The sequence below is a fragment of the Euleptes europaea genome, chromosome 5, assembly GCF_029931775.1.
Source record: "Euleptes europaea isolate rEulEur1 chromosome 5, rEulEur1.hap1, whole genome shotgun sequence".
In the NCBI taxonomy this organism is placed as follows: Eukaryota; Metazoa; Chordata; class Lepidosauria; order Squamata; family Sphaerodactylidae; genus Euleptes; species Euleptes europaea.
Genome location: NC_079316.1, coordinates 61,525,758 through 61,548,077, shown reverse-complemented (window position 1 = coordinate 61,548,077; position 22,320 = coordinate 61,525,758). Strand labels below are relative to the sequence as shown.

The 22,320-nt window shown below is 41.7% G+C and overlaps 1 protein-coding gene across 40 annotated transcripts in view; it reads right to left on the bottom strand.

Moving 5' to 3' along the window:
* Positions 1 to 18,646: 18,646 nt before the first annotated feature.
* The window catches only part of TCF7L2 (transcription factor 7 like 2), a 244,004-nt gene continuing 240,330 nt past the window's right edge, over positions 18,647 to 22,320 (bottom strand). For 16 of the 40 annotated variants that reach the window (XM_056850592.1, XM_056850593.1, XM_056850602.1 and 13 more), the window contains one exon: positions 18,647 to 19,105. In XM_056850592.1, the coding sequence (XP_056706570.1) occupies positions 18,667 to 19,105 (439 nt within the window). In that variant the 3' untranslated portion in view covers positions 18,647 to 18,666. The remainder of the gene's footprint in view (positions 19,106 to 22,320) is intronic. The other 24 variants (XR_008933334.1, XR_008933333.1, XR_008933336.1 and 21 more) reach the window with 3 other exon arrangements.

Sequence of the window (22,320 nt, the reverse complement as noted above, 5' to 3'; positions counted from 1 at the left end):
CTAGTGCAACTTCAGCCCACCAATGGGACACAGGCGCACCTGTGATACAACTTGGTAACAGAATAACTTCACAACCAATAGTTATTGGAATGTGTAGGAGAGATTCTTTGGATTGCTGCTGGACGATAGAAAGAATAAGCTTCCCACCAGTTTTCATGGTTATCTAGTGGTGTAAAGATTAAAGTATTCGACTAGGACTGGAGAAACGTTGCCTGTAATCCCTATTAGACCACGAAGCTGACCAACTGATGGGTCAGTCACTCTTTCGCAGTCTCACCTGCCCTGTAAGGCTGTCAGAAAGAGAAAATGGAAGAAGAACAATATGGACTGCTCTGCGCTCAGTGAGGAAAGGATGGGACAGGAAGGGATAGATAGACAGATAGAGAAACAGGCAGGTAGACAGACTGTGCGATGCAGTGATTAGTATCAGATGAAGATACAAACCTCTTACCACCTGATACTTGACCTGTGTTGAAATTTCCACTCAGCCACAAAGCTCACGGGTGATTTTGGGCCAGTCACTCCAGCATTAATTGTTTATTTGATCATGTATAGTCTGCTTTTCTCACTGAGACTCAAGAAAGATTACAAATATTTTTAAAAGTACTATAAAATGTACAGGGCATATAATAAACAATGCAGTAAAGTTTTTAAAAGGTTCTGACATTAAAACTGAATCCCTATTCCCTTTATAAAAATGCCCCCCCCCCAATGTACACATTCAGTAGAATGATAAAAATGTGGGAGTCTTCCTGACTTTGTCAGGCAGGGCATTCCAACAAGTTGGAACCACAACAGAAAATGCTAGGGTATGGATATCTGTTGATCTCTAACCCATTTGCAGCGGGGCACTGCCAAAAGGCTTTGCTCAGAAGAGCGAAACTGTCATAGTGGAGCATATTGGGAGAGAGGTAGTTCTGCAAATAGGTTGGTCCTAGGACTTGAGAGCCAGTGTGGTGTAGTGGTTAAGAGTGGTGGTTTGGAGTGGTGGACTCTGATCCGGAGAACCGGGTTTGATTACCCACTCCTCCACATGAGTGACAGAGGATAATCTGGTGAACTGGATTTGTTCCTCCACCTGAAACCAAGCTGGGTGACCTTGGCCTAGTCACACTGTCTCTGCCCCACCTACCTCACAGGGTGTCTGTTGTGGGGAAGGGAAGGTGATTGTAAGCCGGTTTGATTCTCCCTTAAGTGGTAGAGAAAGTCGGCATATAAAAACCAACTCTTCTTCTAAAACCAGCAACTTGAATTGAACCAGGAAATTAATTGGTAAACAACAGAGTGTAGAAAAGGTGTGACAAGTGGGGGACAAGTGAGGACTTTTGAAGGGCATCTCATTTTCCCCTCCTCCACAATTTCTCTTTCCCTGCCCTTAAATCCCCCATAGCCTCTCTGCTTTTCCTGCTTCCTTCTCTCCTTCCCACCCACAAGCTAACCTACCTTAATCTACATCCGTGTTTTCAACTTTCCCTCCTTTCCTCCCCTTGGCAGCCTCTGCCTAGGAAAACTCCCTAAAGGCCAAAAGAGCCCTGATCATTCCCTCTGCCTTTTCCTGGCAGAAACCAAGGCTTAAAGCCCAGCAATACTATTATGGTTGCCTAGCAATGGTCACTGAGGACATTTGTTTCTTAAAGATACAGTCTCTGCTTCTATTATTTTGGGAGGTTTAAAAATCCCAGGGTGTATTTTTTTAAGATTTCAGATATTTTTTCCCCCTGCAAATCTGTGGCTTTTCTCAGATTAGTAGAAATATCTGTCTTCTCTGTTCATGGCTCCAATGTCTGGACTTTAGTATCCACAGATTTGGCCATGTTGAGAATTTGATATATTGACAATTGGGGATCCTCAAGAAACTGGTGGGGATGGTGCTTCCCGTTATCTCCTTTGATTGGGGATCCTCAAGAAACTTGTGGGAATGGTTTCCCATTATTCACTTTGATTCCTTCCTCTACCATCTTCTCTAACAATCTTCCCCTTCTTTCATACCCCCTTCCCTTCTGTCAATCTTCCCTTCTCTTTCTCCCTCTCCCCTTCTCTGACAATATCCCCTTTCTCCCCCTCTCCTTAACTGTCAACCTAGCTCCTCTCTCTTTTGCCTCGCTCTTCTGGCTTCAGGCCTCAGCAGCCACCTCTTTGCCCATCCACAGTGGCTGTAGAGTCTGGAAGCTACTCTGGGCACAAAGCAGCTCCCCTGTAATGAGCCAGGTGTGGCTCCAGGCCTCTGGGCCCAGCCATGGTGGTAGCAGTGTCTGGGAGCCACTCCGGACCCATAGCCGCTCCTGAACACCACTGCTGTAGCAACCGGGCCCAGAGTGGTTCCCAGGTGCCACTGATGGGTCTATAAGAGCTCTCAGATGTCACCACCACTGCAGCCAGACCACCACTGTAGCTCCTTGATGCCAACACCATCAAACCTGGGCCCTGAGCAGATGTCAATACAGCTGGCACCCAGCTCTATATTCCTTCTTCTAAGGAGAGTCACCAGCAGCTATGTTACAAATTTGGTGCCATTACCTCACAAAACCGCCCACAAAGATTTTCCAATAGTTTCCCTATGCTGAGAAATTTTCTCTCTGTGATTCTCAGCTCTGACATATATCATTGGGAGAGCTTTGTGAGGCTGTGGAGGAGTGTTTTTCAAGTTAGAGGCACCAAATTCGCTGCATAGCTGCTGGTGACTCTCCTTACATGAACCCCAAAGTTTGGTGAAGATTAGGTCAAGTGGTCCAATGTTTATGGGCCTGCATTTTTTCTCCATTTGGGGGCCCATAAAATTGGACCCCACACTCCATGTCTCTCACTGGTTGCCAGGGCTCACACTGACAAATATTTAACAGAGCTGATGCTAAAAGCAAAGAACTGTGACTTTGGAGCCACTGCCGATCATATGCTGAGGTAACAAATTATAGTTAGTGAGACTAATGAAGAAAATCTGAGAGAGCTACTGCTGAGGAAATCTGAGTTGAGTTTGCAGAAGGCAGTAGACATCTATGGAGCCTCTGAAGTTGCACAAGCATAAATTGAGCTCATGGCCAGATCAGAGGCCCTAACAAAGCAGAGCACCCCCCACACTGGGGTTAAAAATGCCACAAGGAGCAAGAGCATCACCACTGTCCAGCCTGTTGCCCTACAGATCAATTGTCTGAAGAAAAAAGATCCCAAGTCCACCCTGGAAAACAGTCTATTATTTCAGCACACTACAGCTCCATTGAACTACACTGAGCTGATATAATAACTCCATGGTGTCTCTCATTTTTGACATTTTGAGCTAGCAAGGTGACTTAGACCTCAGCAAAAGCTCCTAGGAATTTCACTTTATTGTCAATCCCAATTAGTTGAGCCAAAGGACAAGTTTATTGTGCAAGCTGCTACAATTTAAATACATGAAAAGATATAATTGTATGAGTTTATATTTCATTCTATTTAATAAAATCAAACTAAGTCAAGTTCCAACCTGTAGTTCTGGGGGAAGAATTCTGACAAAACAGACTATCCATTTGTAACAACAATTGTGGGAGGTCATGGTATAAAACACCTACATTATATACCATTTAAGACACTGTGGAATCACATAACAAAGCTGGATTAGCATTGATCTGACACCCATGCTGTCAGTATAAGTACATTCTATTATGTTTTTTAAAGCCAAAATATAGATGAAAAACCCTTTTTTGTTGCTTATTTAAATCAGGGGAACCAACAGGTGCTCTATTTGGTTGAATCCCCACTTGGGGCCCTTTTCATCTGGTAAATCATCTATATGACCTATTTTCCTTCTGTTTGGAGCCAATGGAAGAAACTAGAGCATACCATAGTTTGCCAACAGCAAGAAGAAATTATATATACTTCACCACAGGAATAAATGAAACCTTTCCTATAGAATTAAAACGGACTGAACTTGGGTTCAGCAAGTTTTGAGAGTGATGCTATAAGAGAGGAGTTGGTTGTTTACATGCCAACTTTCTCTACCACTTAAGGAAGGATAAAACCAGCTTACAATCACCTTCCCTTCCCTTCCCCACAACAGACACCCTGTGAGGTAGGTGGGGTTGAGGAAGTGTGACTAGCCCAAGGTCACTCAGATGGCTTCATGTGTAGGAGTGGGGAAACAAATCCAGTTCACCAGATTAGTCTCCGCCGCTCATGTGGAGGAGTGGGGAATCAAACCAGGTTCTCCAGATCAGACTCCACCGCTCCAAACCACCGCTCTTAACCACTACACCACACTGGCTCTTCTTATAAGAGAACCTAGACAAGATTACAAAACTCTGGCTCTTCCTTTCTGATTCTTTGTCTGAGAAACCTTGACTTCTGCTATGGTCACCCCCTCCACCCCTTAAATGAGACACACCCTGGCACTCCAGCCTTGCCTCAGCAGATCCTCATACTCCTACCTCTATCCAAACTTGCACCAAAGTAAGTCCCCTCTCTCATTGTTTGGGCCACATGATCTCCTTTCAGACACTGGCTCCCCATCCTCTCTGAACAAACTCCTTTCTCATACCTTGAAAGCTCTCCATGGTCTTTCCTCTTACTATCTTCTTAGCCTCCTTTTTCTCAGCTACCAGGTCTCTTTACAAAAAACTGTTCCTATTCTTGCTCGCTGTTCTCTATGCTGGGAAAGCTGTCCTAAACATGTACATGCTGCCAATAATATGTAATCTAAGCCTTCACAAGCAATTGACTAAACTATGTCATTTCTATTTGTGTATGAAAAGATTTTTTGTTGCTCTTTTCCAAATAATGCAAATTTCCCTATGGAGATAATTATCAGTGTCAGAATGATTTATAGAATATTAACAACTGGGGGGGGGGGAAATAATTTTTAACCAATAGTTAGAATGAACACTTAAACATATAGACCAGGGCCCCAACCCTGTTGAGCCTGTGGAGAACAAGGGCAAAATTTTGAAATTCTGAGAGCTGGTAGTGGGCAACAGAACAGATTGGCTGGCAAGAGTGTTTGGTCCAATCACAAGATATTGGGAGTTTCCACAAAATGCGAAGAGGTTGCAAACCCAGTGTCCTTCTACAGTGGAGCTGTTTCTGAGCTGATGCTCCTTGTAGGCACAAAGATGATGCCTTCTGGGCTGTTTGGAAGTACCTCCTGCTTCATTATGTTGAAAGAGGACCAGATTTGGTTCTTTGCTTTAGAAAAAAAAAAAGATGCTAGTGGGCACCAGGTTAGCACATCAGAGGGGATTGTACAGCTATAGATGAATCAGTTGACAAAGTTCATTCTTGTTTCTGGCAGGGAACCAGGTGGACCAGTGGAAAAGGGAAAGCAAAGGTGCTTTACAGTGCTGTTGTGTACAGAGTTACAATCAAAAGGAAGCCCCAAAGCAGTTGGCGAGGGTGACCAGAGCCAGCATGGTGTAGTGGTTAAGAGCGATGGACTCTAATCTGGAGAACCAGGTTTGATTCCCCACTCCTCCACATGAGCAGTGGACTCTTAACTGCGCATTCCTGAGACTTTGGGCTGATTCCCCTTAGGAGGAGGAGTAACCTCGCCGACAGCGTGTGTCTAATCATGGCACAAGATGCACTTACGCTGGCGGTGAGGGCAGTTCCGTCGGCGCCTGAGTGCTGTGGAGCTGCGTGCCGCTCTTCCACCGGCACAGTCTCCCCGCTGCGTAAATGCTGGCGGAGACTTGCGGCACACTAGTGAATTCTAGCTCTTGACTGAGAGCAATTTACAGCCCATTCCTGAAAAAATCTGCCAAAAGTCTTCAGGAGGCAGCGTGACCTCGTTGCCAGCGTAAGTGCATGTAAGCATGTGATTACACGTACTTATGCTGCTGGCAAGGCCAGTCCGGTCAGCGGCCAAGCGCCACGGGACCGCACCTCCCCCCTCCGCCAGCGTGGCCTCTTTGTGGCGCCGGCCACGGCATAGAAAGGCTGCGCCGGCACAGGGGGGTGGGATGGGGGGAGGAGCCACTGCTTAGGCAGCTCCCTATCCCCATTTGGCCTGTTAAGCCGGCAGCGGGAATGGCGGTGCTGTGCCTGCTATTTAGTAGGCGCAGCCTCGCTGTTTTCAATGGGGCTTTTAGCCACGTTAAAAACAAAAAGCCTCGAAAATGCTTTTTTCGTTCCCGCGGAGGGTGTGAATTGGCTGCGCCTCTTCCCCGCCGACTCCGCATGCCGCCACTACTCTTTAGTGATTTATTGATGTGTTGTTCTGGTGCAACGTGGTGCCCAAGGGTGTCATGGTGCCCGCCAAAACCTTTTCTGGTTCCCACCAAATGTTTTTAGGAAGCAGGTGGGGTCAGGTTGGGCTTTTGTTCATCAAGGCTTTTAAAAAACATTTTATAACAAAAAAACCTTTTAAAAAACAAACATAGAAACAATATAACAAAAAAAGACAATAAATACAAAGCTGAATCAGATTATTGATAGAGGGCTTAGTATTTAACATGTTTTCCAATTTATCTTACAATTATAGATAATACAGGATTTCATTAATGGCATTAGGGATATATTCCTAATTTGATGCATACTATCTATCTATCTATCTATCTATCTATCTATCTATCTATCTATCTATCTATCTATCTATCTATCTATCTATCTATATATAAAAGGAATTAGACATAATTCCTTTTCCATAATCTGAGGGAGGGTTTAGATAGTGAATACCTTTTTGATTCATGTATGAAATAAAATACACTGAATTTCATAGAAATCTTATATTTTAGCTTTATCTTTGATTAAGTTGATGTGCCAGTTTTTCTGCCATAGCTATTTGCTACTGTTCTGAATACCAAGAATGTAATGTTAAAAGTTCTGCGGTTTCCCACCATTTTGCTATTACCCTATGGGCTGCCATCAATATAAACAAAATCAATCCCTTGGATGCAGCTTTTCCATTCTGTTCCCCCCAGATTGTTAACAGAGCCAATGCTGGTGTAGCATGGATGGTTTGATGCATAATATTTGTCATTTCTATAAATCCCCCCCCCCTAAAAAAAAACTATGACTACAGGGCATGACCACCACATGTGCATACATTTGCCTTGCTGGTTGCAATTTCTCCAACACCTTGTATTATTTGTATTACTTATTTTTGCAAGACGTACTGAAGTAATATACCATCGGTGTAGTAGTTTTCAAGAATTCCCCCTAAGGACTTCTGAAATAGTTTTCCTTGTTTGAGTCATCCACAATTTATTCCATGTATTTTGTTCTATTTTTATCTCAATGATCTTCCCATATTGTTTTCAACCTATTTGACATACTTATATCTATTTCAATTAAATTAGAATTAATCCTTTTGAGCTATTTATATGTTCCATTAGGATCTGTTTAAATTTCATAATCTTTCTGGTCATATTTTGCCTTATTGTAAGATTCATAATTAGGTAGTGTAACTGATGAAAGAGAATCCAATTCATTGACACTCCTTGCAGCTTTTCTTATAATTGTACTACAGTAAAGAGAGTTCCATTTTTATAAAAGTTTCTCATTTTGTAAATCCCCTTTTCTTTCCATTTAACATATTTCTCTGGCTCGTCTACTTAAGAAAAATTGGGATGTAGCATAAATGGAAACAGCGGGGGGTTTTCTGGAATTAATTTATTTTTCCATTTCCCCCCAATTATTCCATTTTTTATAGTGTGTAGAAAAGGATTCTCAACCCATTTTATATCTCTTATATCCCCCTCCAAATACATTTCTTCAATTAATTCTAGATGTTTCCCAGTCGCTTCCATACCTTCCCATGGCTTATCAGAGGCTTCCTCCAGATATGATTCTAGTGTTCTCAACTGGTTTGCCTCATAATATTTACTTATATTAGGTTCTCCCCACCCCCTTGAACCAATCTCTTTTGTCTCAAAGCCTTTCTAAGTTGCGATCTTTTGCCTTGATAAATAAAACTAGTGGATATTTTTGCCACTTTGCCAAGTCTTTTGGTTCAATTGCTATAGCACTGGTTCTGCCTATGATTGTCAAATATATCTTTTAACATCTTTTCTTATGTGTCGGATCACTGGATGAAAATTTAACTGCTGAAGTTTATTTAAATTATTTGGAATACTTACTCCCAAGTATTTAAATGGTGCATGAAATATTGGGATACCTATGTCATTTTGGATTTTGAGTTTAATGTTTATATATAGTACTCCAGATTTTTTATAATTAATATGTAATTCTGCTACTGCTCCATACTCATGGATCTCTCTCATTAATTCTGGTAAGGCTTCTTCAGGATTTACGGTTAATATTGCCACATCATTAGCAAACATATTGATCTTGTGTATTTGACCATTTCCTTCTAGACTCCTAATATTGTTGTCAGTCTTTATGGCAATTGCCAAAGGTTTTACTGAGAGGACAAAGAGCAGGGGTGGTAAAGGAAATCCCTGCTTGGTTCCTCTAGCCCAGGGATGGCGAACATCCGCCCCGGGGGCCGTATGCGGCCCCAGAGGACATTTTCAGTGGCCCTCAGGTGCTCCAGGGCCCAGCCGCAGAGGCACAGCACAGCGTGGCCCACCCGAGGGTGTTCCTGGGGCTGCGGTGCACTTTGGACCTCCTCTCGTCGACTGTTGGTCGGCAAGAGGAGGAGGGGGAGGGATGCTTCCCCCAAGGCTGCCCCCTACAGTCGTGGCATGCAGGAATGCCATGGCACACTGTAAGCCCCTCTCACCGCCTGTCAAGCAGTGGGGGGGGGGGAGAGGCCGGTGGCTACCGGTGGCGGAACATGCGCACGGGAGCTGATCGGGCTTGAAGGGCCTTTTGTGGACTCAGGGTGGGGGGTGGAGTCTGGGGCCTGGTCGCACGGGGCTGTGTGTGCTGCCATGTGTATGTGTGTGTTGGGGGAGGCTGGGAGCCTGGGGCCCGGTTGCGTGGGGCCAGATTGTGCGGGTGTGTGTGTGTGTGTGGGGGGGAAGGCTTTTCTCTCTTCCTCTTTTTCTGTCACTCTTTCTCCTTTCTCCCCCTCTCTCCCTCATCTCTTTCTTTGTCTGTCTCCTTCCATCCTTTTCTCCCCCTCCATTTCTCTGTTTTCCTTCCTTCCTCCCTCCCTTCCCTGAGGATCGGCTGCGGGCTGCGCCCCCCTGGCGCCTCGTTTGCTCGGGTTGCCCTCCCGCCTCAGAGGGGGGAGCGGGGGTGCCCTCCAGGCCTTCTCTGCATGGCCTCCCCTGTGGTTGCCAACCTCCAGGTGGTAACTGGAGACCTTGAAACCCTAGCCTCTCCCCTCCCCCCATGCTGGGAGATCTACACCTGGTTATGGCCCCTGAATGATGTTATAAATGAGCAAATGGCCCTTGGCAGGAAAAAGGTTCCCCACTCCTGCTCTAGCCACAGGGAAACTTCCAGAATCAAATCCATTTATTGCACTCGAACATCTGATTTTTGATAGACTGATCGTATTGCAATCCCAACTGGTCTGGAGAGATGGGCCGCCCATTTCTAAGGGAGGGGGTAGATCCACGGTGTCCAGGAGCAACACAGCTGTGCTGCCTCCACAGAGGCTTCCTGGCCACCAAAAATACAATAAAAGGAAATTAAAGTATATAAAAAGGAAAATATCCCCATTGAAAACGAGGCTAAACAGAAGGTGGCGTTGCCACACCGCAGCTCCAGGGGGCGTTCCTGGATCCAAAGGGATTAGGAAGCTGCCTAAAGGCATCTCCACCCCCAAGAATGCCCCAGGAATGGCGCAGGCTCCCACTTCCAGGATTTAGCTGCCAGCGTAGCAGTGCTGGTGGCAGAGCCCCACACAACAGCGTGGCTTCCTAGCACTGGTGTGTTTGCCTCCTTGCTGGAATAGGTGCCACTTTATTCCATTATAAGGGGACACCTATGCTGGTGTGGGGTCACGCCAGCTCGTAAAGAGCTTCAGCCCCCCCTTCAGGATTACAGCCATAGTTTTTTTATTATAGTGCTCATTTGAGATGCAAGGACTGCACATGGCGATTTAATAACGCTATTGGTTGATAAGAACCTAATTGATCCATTTGCTTACCAGTTTTTTTAACCACTGTGATTCTTGCATATTTCCATATGTATGCCTTTCGTTATCTGGTTAAATAATATTGTTATACATGGTAATAATGAATCTTTAATTTTTTTAATAGAATTTTGGACCATATCCATCTATGCCAGGACATCTTCAATTTTTAAATTTTCTTATCACATAATTTATTTCTTTACTTTTGATTGACTTATTTAGAGTATTTTTATGCTCACTCTTCAGCTCGGGGATGTTCAATTTTTGTAACTATTCATCAGTTTTTTAATCAGATGGATTATCTGAAGAGTATAATTTTTCAAAATAATTGGCAAAGAATTTGTCGTGGACTCTTCTTTTCCCCTCCTCCACTATTTCTTCTTTCCCTTTGTTGAAAGCCCCCTCAGAACAGAGTTTTTGATATAATGATGATTTAAGTACAAGCGGAGAACCCACAAGGATTTGCAAGGGACATCTAATTTCCTCTCCCCCACTATTTCATCTTTCCCAACCTTGAAAGCCTCATAACTTCTTCCCTTTTTCTGCTTCCTTCTTTCTTTCCCACCTACCAGCCAACCTACCTTTATCTACCCTCCCATCTGCAACTTCCCCTCCTTCCTTCCCCTGGCAGGATCCTTCCATGGGAGAGTGGGTATTGGAACCTGGGTCTCCCAGAACCTAGTCTGAAATTCTAACGACTACACTTCACTGACTTTCATGGGGTGGCTGTTCTTGAATAGCCTGTCTGGGGTGATTTATGAAAGCTGTGTGGTCTCCAGTCACCCTGTGGTTGCACTAATGAATCCTTCCTTGAAGGACAAAACAACCCTGGAAATGGCTCTGACCCTTCCCCAAAGCCTGGTGATTGTCATGATTGCCTAGAAATCCCCACAAATACAACTAAGATGGCATTCATTTCTTAAAGCTATATGTACTTCTATTATGGTGGGGGTAACCCCTGAAAGCAGCCTGAATAGTCCATCTTATCCCAGGCTTGTCAGACATTGGGAGCTAACAGGGTTGGTGACGGTCAGTACTTGGAAGAGAGACCACCAAGGGAGACTGGGGTTATTATGGGGAGGAAGGCAGTGGCAAATGACCTCTGCTCATCTCTTGCCTGGAACATCCTGTGGATGGGGTTGCCATGAGTCCATTGTGGTTCAACATTATGTTCTTGTTCTTCTCAACCTCTCCCCCCCCAAATGGATGTATTTGTAGATTTCAGATTTTTTTGCAAGCCTGGGACTTTTTCGTGTTTGTAGAAACATCTGTTTTGTCTGTTATTGGTTCCAGTCTCTGGATTTAAGAATCCTCAGATTTGGCCCTGTTGATAATTAGATATATTGATGGGATGAAAGAATGATTATTATAATGCTGTTTGTTGCAATTTTTTCTGTACAAAAAATGACCAATTTATTAGGCCTTTAGCATTGCTTGCAAAACTGCCCAGCTCTGTCAGCATGAGGGATCACAAATAATGAAACATCTCAGCTGTAGCAAAATAACATCAAGAACAAAGTCAGAGCCAGAACAGTTAAGCATCTGGCAGTTGTGCCAAAGGACAAGTAGCCAGGGCATTAGACTGTCACTCTCCCACTGCAGTAAATTTATAAATAAGGAAATTGCAGAATTATAAAGAGTCGCTAGTTTAATGTGAATATAGGTGGTCTATATGGATCATAGGCAGCCACATTCCAGCCTATTATGTTTGATCCACAAACATCAATATTGTCTCCTGTTGGTCATGGTTTCAGGATGCAAAGTAGCTTTTCTTCTTAATCTTCAGGTATGCTGGCTCTCCATTCCTTTGTTATGTTGATTCACAATAGTCCACTGATGTTTCGCAGTGGGTGTTACTTGTTAGGAGATAATCTTATGATCACTGAGATAAGATTTTACAGTCATTTTGAAAGTTGGTGGAGACTTCAGGGAAAGAAGGAATTCAACAGTTTGAAAATGTTTTCCAGTCTGTTCAGGATTTCCTTTCGTCTCAATTTGTTGCCATCTGCAAACTTGCTACTTAACTGTGACCTAATTCCAGATAATTTAGGGAAAAACGTTAACTGGCACTGGAACTTTAAAGGTCAAATACTGAATATTTACTTCCCTCCACTGAGAAAGTTACCCATCCATTCCTTCGGTCCTTCTTAAAATTTAACCCCCTTTCGGTCTATAATAGTTCTCATCATACTATTTCAAAGTTTTCTTAGGTGCCTTTAATAAATGGCATTTTGATCCTTCTAGAATTCTCTGAAGAGAGTCAGCATAGTGCAGTGGTTGAAGTGTTGGACTAGGATCTGGGAAACCCAGGTTCGAAATTTGCTGGGCAACCTTGGGCCAGACACACCCTCTCAGCCACGACTTTGGCAAGTATTTGGATGGGAGACTTCCAAGGAATACCAGGGGCGTGACACGGACTGACAAACCACCTCTGAATGTCTCTTGCCTTGACAACGAGGGGTTGCCATAAGTCAGTTGTGACTCAACGGCAAAAAAAATTCTGAACAGTCTGTAACCATGTATATGGCATAACTAGACATGATGGAGTCCCTAGGTCAGACCTGCGGATCCTGCTGCCATTTTAGAGTCTAACGTGGATGATTTAGAGGACCTCATCCCGTGTGGCAAGACCAGTTGCTCATTTCCCCCTCTCCCACACCTTTTCAAGTGTTGAAACAGCCATCTCCCCAACAGCTGCTTCAGCACTTCAAAAGGTGTGTGTGTGAGGGGGGGAAGAGCACCTATCCCCATCATGCTGTGGGCCTAATCAGGATCAGGTCCTTTTTTTTTTTAAATCATCCATTAGGCTCTAAAATGGTAGTAGCATCCCTGGGTCCAACCCGAAAACGCCATCTCTCATTTGGCCCTGCTACTTTTGCTCAGGGTTTTAGGGGTTCAAAAGCAACTTTTTCCCTACTCCGCAGCTCTTCTGACTGACCATTGCTTTGTTATATGATGTCTTAGAATAGTTTGTTGATTCTTCAACGATTAGTAATATTTAGGAGATAATCCATAGGTAAAAATCTTCCACTGTAAGACTGGAGCTGTGCACACACATTTTAAAAAGACTGAGTCATTATTTCTGAAATAATTGGCACAATTTATACATAAGTACACATAACCAGTTATAAAAGCACTGGACATTAAAAATAAAAGGAATTTAAAAGTTGATAAAGGTATTTTAAAACACGAACAAAAACCTCAATGAAACAACTGGATTTGCATTTTCTAGTAGGCAGAATTTGGATTTCTTGAAAGTAAACAAAGCCTAATAAAAGCAAACAACCTTACAACTGAATATTCCTAAAAAAACAATTTTAAAATAAAAACTTTCATTTTAAAAGATTTATTCAAAAAGAGTTATAATTCCAACATACTTTGTAGAATATGATTAGTTGTATGAGGGGCAGATGCTGTAGGTTGCTTGCTGCAAAGAATTCCTAGCACTCAGGAAATTTATTTGTTCCCTTAACAACATTGCTAACCTGGAGAAGATGAGAGAGACCGAGTTCATGAGCTCTTCATGGATATTCTAAAGAAGTAATTGCTATACTTGCTTACCTTGGGTAGTGCTTGTTTCTTACCCAACTAGACTTGGAGGCAATCTTATGACGATGTGGGTAGTGACAGGGATTCTGTACCGTCAAGCATGACCTGCCCACTACCATTTCCTTAATTTGCCATGCACACAAGCTGTAGTGAAATTGACAAAACCAGAGTAAAGAAAGCCTTGTCATCAGTATTAGCTCTTATCTCTGGTGAAACTGACATTGGTGATTTTCAAGTGTATTTTTTATTCTTCAGAGGAATCCTATATAGGAACTACATTGTTGTGAGACTTAAAAAAAAAACAACACGTTTGATTCTTTTAAAACAGTTTGGATCTGTGGAAGTCAGCTTAGCATAAGGGAGTCAATGATTTCCATTCCTTAAATCTTCTGATGGTAAAAGGTTTCCTCTAATCCAGATAATAACTTTATCTAAAAAAAATATTTTTAAAAAATTGGATGGCCATCAGTGAAATTTGATATTCTTTAAACCCAATTGTCTCTCACTTTTTCAAGTATTCGGTTGGGATAAAATAAGAATTATACATAAATGCAGGTATCTCACAGTCTACAGCTTTTGTAGGACAATGGGCTATGAATTTAGGAAGTGCATTACTATAGGATTATCAACAATATCTTCAATAAATCTGCATGCTTTATTAATAATTCTGATGTGTGTGTCTGTGCTGGGGAGGGGTCTTAAGAGAAAATGGCAGGAAATGCCTTGGCTGACCCCTTTGATGGAAGCATTGTTGGTATGAAGATGCGGGTGAGAGCAGGAGAAGAGGGGTTTTTTTTAATGGGGTGAGCCCCGAGGCACAGAGTGGTAAGTTGCAGTACTGCAGTCAAAAGCTCTGCTTACAACCGGAGTTTGATCCCCACAGAAGTCAGTTTCAGGTAGCCGGCTCAAAGTTGACTCAGCCTTCCACCCTTCCGAGTTCGGTAAAATGAGTACCCGGCTTGCTGGGGGTAAAGTGTAGACAATTGGGAAAGGCAATGGTAAACCACCCCATAAACACAGTCTGCCTAGTAAACGTCGGGATGTGACAATTCCCCATGGGTCAGTAATGACCCAGTGCTTGCACGGGGGACTACCTTTACCTTTTTAAAGCAGATTGAAAGTTTGATTTTAACTGTATTGTATTGCACTTACAGCAGTGAATTGTATTGCACTTACAGCAGTGAAGCTTCTGATACTAACTGGCTGAGATAATGCCATGCTAGAGAATGTTTTCACCTGAACATTCATGCTATCCAGGCAACAAAAACATACTTTCAGTCCAGATTCTCTCTGTGAGGGAAGAAGAAGAATTGGTTTTTATATGCCAACTTTCTCTACCACTTAAGGTAGACTCAAACCAGCTTACAAGCACCTTCCCTTCCCCTCCCCACAACAGACACCCTGTGAGATGAGTGTGGCTAGCCCAAGGTCACCCAGCTGGCTTCGTGTGTAGGAGTGGGGAAATGAATCCAGTTCACCAGATTAGCGTCTGCCGCTCATGTGGAGGAGCTGGGAATCAAACCCGGTTCTCCAGATCAGACTCCACTGCTCCAAACCACCGCTCTTAACCACTGCATCACGCTGGCTCTGGGAAGGAAATGCTGTCACTATTTGACTAGAATGAAAATATTATTTGAAGAAAAGTAACTTTTGAGGGAAGGCTGAGGACTAGGTGATCCTGGAAGCAGAAAGCTATAGAGAAAGTAGACCGGATACAATGCTGACAGAAAGGTGCAAAGCAGTGAACTGAGAAATAGAAACTAGAGTAAAGAGAATATGAAGGAGGCCTTTTTATGAAGAAGAAGGAGAAGCAGCAGCAGAGACATTAAGGTGAGAATTGGCTCTGAGAACTATTTACTGTATTGTTGGGTAAGAATAGGAGTGCTGGAGACACTGGCTAAGATAAGTGGAAGAAGGTAGACAGTAGGGTTGCAAAATACCAGGTGGGTTCTGAATGTTGTTGCATTTGCTGCCGCCAAGACCGCAAGTAAGTGGAGAACGAATTATACTTGGATTACTGCTTTTTCTTGATTTACAGAACACAGCACATTAAAATTGACATAATGAATGAGCCAGATCTATTATTAGGATCTCTGGGTTAGATACACCCTCCCACAGCTGAATGGGGTAGCTAGATTTTTTTGCTTTTTGTCCTAATCATGGATGTATATCTTATATCTAATTTGGCTCTTAGCCTATATTGTCCTTATCCAGATTCCGGATGCAAGTGTCTTCACAAAGAAGAAGAATTGCCATCCCGTAGAAGTGTACATTTAGATCTCCCCTTCATGAGAGACCTATTGATACACTCTTTGTGGGCTACTTCATCAGCTCTAGTATGTCTATGACAGCTCATACTCTCAGGCAGATACATCATTTCTGCTTATATAGAAAGCAACATGGCTGCAAGTGTCTAAAAATAGTACAACAAATCCACTTATTGAGGAAATACATGATGCAATACAACTTAAGGATTAATAAAGAAACTGAAACCAAAACTATCTGTTGAATATAGAATCAATACATTTGTAAAAGCTGTTCTCCAAAGTATAGAGTCTGAAGCTGGAAAGCACCAATTACCCTTTAAACTATAAGCGATGTAGGTTTCAGATACTGAATATCAATATCACGTACCAGGAGAACAGAAATGTCCCAAATAGAAAGCTCAATTTAGTTGAATAGCTTCAAATTCTTGGCTATAAACAAATTGTTGTTTCATATGCATTGTATTTTTACAGTAATGGGTATCTGGTGATAACCATACAACAGTTACAGGAAGGAAATTTTATTTACTTACTTTGTTTAGTTCTCTCCTCCATTGTATCCTCACAACAACCCTGTGAGGTAGGTTAGCCTGAGAGAACGTGACTGGCCCAAAGGTACCCAGGAAATTTGCATGGCAGAGCAGTGATTCCAATTTGGGTCACTAGATCCTAGTCTGACACTAACCGCTACACCACACTAGATTCCATCTATGTTAAATGTTTCCTTCAACTTTTAAACTTTACAGCATTTATAGACCAAAGGTGGATCACAGAAAGCCTGTCCGTTCATCATTATGACTGCCCTTTGAGCAAAACTGATTTTGATATTCAATTCAGCTTAGCTAAACACTTCTAGTGCGTCACAACCTTTCGGATGCAAATGCTTGGGCTTCATAAACAAATACAGTGCAAGACTGATCCTGGTCCAGTCTCAGGAACCTTCTGATTTGAAACATTTCAAAATATCCTCAGGAATAGGCAGTCTGGGAGACACTTAACCACCGTCATTCCCCACTGCATTTTGCCGTTTATTTAGCAATTTATTATCAAGTGCTCAGAGGAGCTATTATCATGATGTGAAGTATACGAAGCTGAAAACCTGTTTGGCTGAGGTGGGGCTTAAATTAAGCCTATAGGTAAATGAGCTGCCAAGTCTTCATCTGCACATACTAAGTTGCTTTTATTAATCCAGAACTGCATGCTACAGATACTGTACAGCATGGACATTTATTCATTACAAAAATGGCTTCCAAACCATTAGAAATGAAAAAAAATTGGAATAAGAGCAATAAAACGGAACAGTAACATCACAACTGTTAGGAAACATTCAAAGGATTCACAAAAAAAAGTCATAGTTAGCATCTTAATAAACCAGAGAAGAAAACTGGAGACAGTTTTACAATCGCTTCATGTCAACTACAATGGCACTGGATGAACAGATGAACATTTTTTCAGCTTTATACAGCATTTATCTTTTTAAAAAAGTTTTTTTGCAACATCAACATGCCTAGGATTTTTTTAAAAGTTTGCTACCTACCTGTATGTAGTACGTATACATAAAAGTGGCAGTCTCGTTTTTCCTTTTATGAATAATCTAATATACAGAATTTGGCCCTTTAGGGTTTATGCCTCTTCATTTTTAAATGCTTTCTGGACAATCTGCTACCAAACACGTCTGTAATAGGTGACATTAAAAACTACATACATATCTACCTATGTAACATCACAGCAAAACAGGATGGACAAAAAAAATATAGCATAAAAATTTGTGGGGAAAAGGGGGAAATCACTGAGAATTTTGGCACGTAAAAAGTTTTGTTCACAGCCTTGAAGTGGCAGGGGAGTTATCTGCAGTTCTGAAGGGGGCGGGGGCACTGCAACAGCATTTTTAAAAGGCCCCGTGCTAAATTTTCAAGTCTTATTTCATATAATGGCTTTTAAAGCAATTTTTATACTATTGATCCATCTTCAAATGTCCATTTGGTGGCAACTGTGTGACAGAAAACAAATTAAAACAATTAAAACAAAACAAAAAAGAGAAGCCAACAAAAATATATATATACACATTTATATATAAACTTAAAAACCTTGTACAAATGAGTTGTTATATATATGATGCTTACACTAAGAGAGAGAAAAAAACCTTTTATACAATGTTTCAAGAAAAAAAGAAAGAAAACATTTTAAAAGGGGACAACATACAGGTACAACAAGCAATCTCTAAAGCAATAAATACTACTGGTCCAATAGCGTTGTGATACTTTTTAATTGTTGAGTAGCGTTCCCTCCCCCAAAAAAGAACAACACCATGGAACAAGGTATATTAACACATTTTAACCCTTTGTTTCTGTACATTTAAACAATAACAAGTAACGTCACAAGAAAATTGTATCACACAAAAAAAAACAGAGGAAAAAAATTAGCGGCACCGCATTCATTGTGCCCTTAAAAAGTTGTAAAAACCAGATGTAAAATGATTGGTTCGCAAGCTCGTATTTAATACAAATAATAAAGAACCAACACCTTCTGCAAGGGCTGCTTCAAAATTGCTTCTTTTTCATTTTTAAAATCAGTCTTTGAAACTAAGCTATTGGAACTACATAACAGTTATGTATATATATATTTATATATATATATATATATTTAAACGCTACAAAGACTTTAAACAGCTGTTGATAAAAATTTTGGCAGAATCATGAGGACTTTTTTTCTCATCTACATATTCAAAAGGGAAAAAAATCGAAATTAACAATGGGTCAAATATTGACCAATGAACTCGATAGACATCAACTAATGTAGCCATATGGCACAAATTAAAAAAAAAAACCAACAAAAGGAAAAAAAATAAATCTCAACATACCGGGGGGGGGGGGGGAACAAAAGGGCTACGAGAGGCTAAAGCTATTCTAAAGACTTGGTTACAAGTGAGAGCGGCTGTGGCTGGCTCCCAGCCAAAGAATTGTGGGAATGCAAGGAGGATGTTGACGGTTGTGCTAACAAAGAAGAAGATGGCGCCGGCTGCTGTAAAGTGGCAGACTGATGTTCTAAACCCCCGTTCTGACAATTACTAGCAGGCAGGCTGCTGGATTTGCTAGTGGAGTTTTCCGTCAGGACTATGGAGGACGGCGGGGGCGGCATCATCGAGAGGTGCACCAGTGGGTCAGGTTTCAATGAGAGCGAGAGAGGTTGGGTTTGTTCAGTCTGTGGTTTTGAGTCTCTTGTGGGGGAGGCTAGCATATTGGGAGAAGACGGAGGAGAGTCTAGTAGGCTTCCATCTGAAGAGGGTGGGCTGACGCAGCTGCCTTCACCTTGTATGTAGCGAACGCACTTTTTTTTTCTCCTAGAAACAGGAAGAGAATCCTCTGTGAATAAAAAGCAAAGATGCTACTGGGGGGAAAAAGTAATCCAAAAGCAGCTACACCCCATTACAGTGGTGCTGGTCACATGTGGACAATTATTATTTTAAGGAATCTAACTTTCAACTATATAGAAGAATTTACTCTTTGCCTCACTTAGAACTTTTTTTTAATAAATCAGTTTCGTATTCTCTTAGGAACAACCAGATTTATTTTTGACTTGCTTAAAATCCTATTGTCCTATTAAAAACATTATAGATTGTTTCCTTTAGCTGATACCAAGACTGACTCTGGAGTTTCCCTTCAGTGACTTCCTGCCTTGTTTAGAAGAGACCCCCACCTTTGCGATATAACTGTAGCCGAGGACCTACCACTCCTGCTCGTTTCTGTTCAGAACCACACCATAAGAAAAAAATATATATATCAGTGTCACACATACAAACAAAACAAAAAACAAAAACAGAAGAGAGAGTAATAGGAAGAATCAAAGGGGGAATGAAGAAAAAGAAAGATGAACAGAAATATCATCCAAATTAACAAGAATAACTGGTTGAATGACCTGCAGGTTGTGGCGTATCATATTTTTGTAAGGGAGGGGATGGGAAAAGGAACTATTTTGTTTTTACTTTGGTTATAGGAATGTTTCCCGAATTCATTCCTGCAACTTCAAAGGTGAAGAGTACAAACTGAACGACAACAGGTACATTAAAAACAATTAGAAAACAGAGCTTCATAAAAAGTTAAACTTATGAGACCAAGCTGCCCCTCCAACCACATTTATCAAAACCAATGAAGTTGTACGCAAAGGATGCCACTTTTCCATTGAATTTACTGCCTTATGTTCAGAAAATATGTTTAGTGACATAACAAAAGTATTAGGCTTTCAATGTATGCATCCCGTAGAGCAGAAACCCACTGGGTATCACAGATTCTTAAAAAAAAAAACAGCAAGCACAGTTTTTTGGCCAAAAGGACAAGTCAATGTAACAATTACATTTACTAGCACACCTTAGCAATCATAAGAATCTCAGGTGAGTTTTATGAAAAGTGAAAAGTATGTACGGTTATATAGCCAATGGAAGTTTGTTGAAGCTGTCCCCTCAAGCAAAAGGGCAGAAGTTCTGTGCTGACCCAAACACCAAATTATAAAGGTCAGCAGATGAATTTCCACTGGTTTAATTGTGTTCAATACCAAAAAAGTAACAAAAAAAATCATATCTGCAATCTGAGAATTATCACTTACATATCCAAGGGGAGGACTATATCCACTAAGAGAGTAATTCACCTACCACTTTTTCTTTTCACATTGCTCCTTTTCACTTCATGAAGGCTTGTGTGAGTACAATGTTCTGGGGAGGTGCTATGGCTCAGAGGTAGAGCACCTGCTTGGCATGCAGAAGGTCCCAGGTTAATCCCCAGCATCTTCAGTTAAAGGGACTACGCAAGTAGGTGATATGAAAGACCTATGCCTGAGACCCTGGAGAGCCGCTGCCGGTCTGAATAGACAATATTGACTTTGATGGACCAAGAGTCTGATTCAGTATAAGGCAGCTTCATGTGTGTTCATAGCACCTTTGGCCTCTGAGGTGACATTAACACTTTCTGTGATGAACGTGCACCCAAGATACTAGCACCTAGTGAGCCCGTTCTTTATAATTCCTAGAGGAATCCAGGAAGTGACTAACATCTCTCTCTTCCCCTCCCCCACCACCCTAGTCAAAAGACTCAGATTCCGCCCAAAGTTCCATAAAGCAAAGTCAATTGTTAGGGCAATGAAGAATTTTAACCACATTAGCCTGCTGATCAAGACATGCTAGAAACTAAGACAGTCATGCATTTAAACCCTTAAGAAATGAAATAACAAAAGCAGAGATGAAAATAACAAAGAGCAGTAAAAAAAAACAACAACAGAAGAGAGAAAATGTGCAAGATGGCAGGCAACAGCAATCCATGCTTTATTAAGCCAAGTTAAAAGATGAAAAGGCAATTTGGTGGGCTCTAAACAGAACCTTGCTAGCAGTCTCCTACCTTGAGTAATAAAAACTGGAAATCTATTAGCAAGAAATTAATGTAACCCTCTGGCCTGAACTATTTCATGTTCTTTATTCCTTACTATTTAATTAGTCCCATCAGGCTGAAAGGAGGCAATGTTACCATATCAACAGTTCAAAGCAGCAATTTTTTGACCAACCCATGGGAAATGAACAAGATTATATTAACAGAGTGGTGCTAATATTTAGGGGAGGCCATTATATGAAGACGTTCAGCACACAACATGCAAAACACTCCTATCTCAGCTGGACAGTAGTATTTTCCAAATTCCACAGTGAGCTCTACCAGTAAAAGTCATGGGGACTTTGTGGACGAGTCACCATGCTATTGGTAGCTCTTAACAGTTTATGCAGCACAATTGGGACAGGGACACTTTATGGAACAATGGAAGGGACCTCTAGGTGAAACCATTCCCCTCCCACTCAATTTCTCAGATGCTTCTCCTTGATAAAAGATTTTGCAGTCACAGGAATACAATAAAATGGCAAGTCCATATGATGCCAACAAGACTGGGATAGGGTTTTTTTTTAATTAAGAGAAAGATAGCTACATTTCTGCACTTGCAATTTCATCCTTAAATAGGGCTGAGATCAGCACCCAAATTCAGTTTCCTCCACCTCCCTGCCACCTACACTTTTTGCAGAATTTAAGAATCTAATTGCAGTATTTGGCCAACAAAAGCCAGAGCCAACTATGGCAAAATATAACATGATCAAGATACAAATGGTATTTTTATGGGTTTTATTGTCACCCACTCCTTAAGTCACTTAGAAGTCAGAATCAGTCTTTTGTCCAGTATGATTGAGGCAAAAGATGGAGTAAAAATAAATAAATCAGCAGCTGATGTGTCTAGGGTCATGTATAGTGATTGTTGCATACATTTATATCTGCACAAACTATAAAGTGCCAGTGTAGTGTAGAGGTTAGAGTTTTGGATTTGGGAGACCCAGGTTGAATCCCTGTTCTGCCATGGAAGCTTGCTGGATGTCCTTGGGCTAGTCATGCACTCTCAGCCTCACCTACCCTACAATCAATCAATCTTTATTAAAACAGTCATAGACCAGCACAAATCTACCCTACAGGGTTGTTGTGAGGATACAATGGAGGTTGGGAGAACAATATAAGCCACTTCAGGTCCCCATTGGGA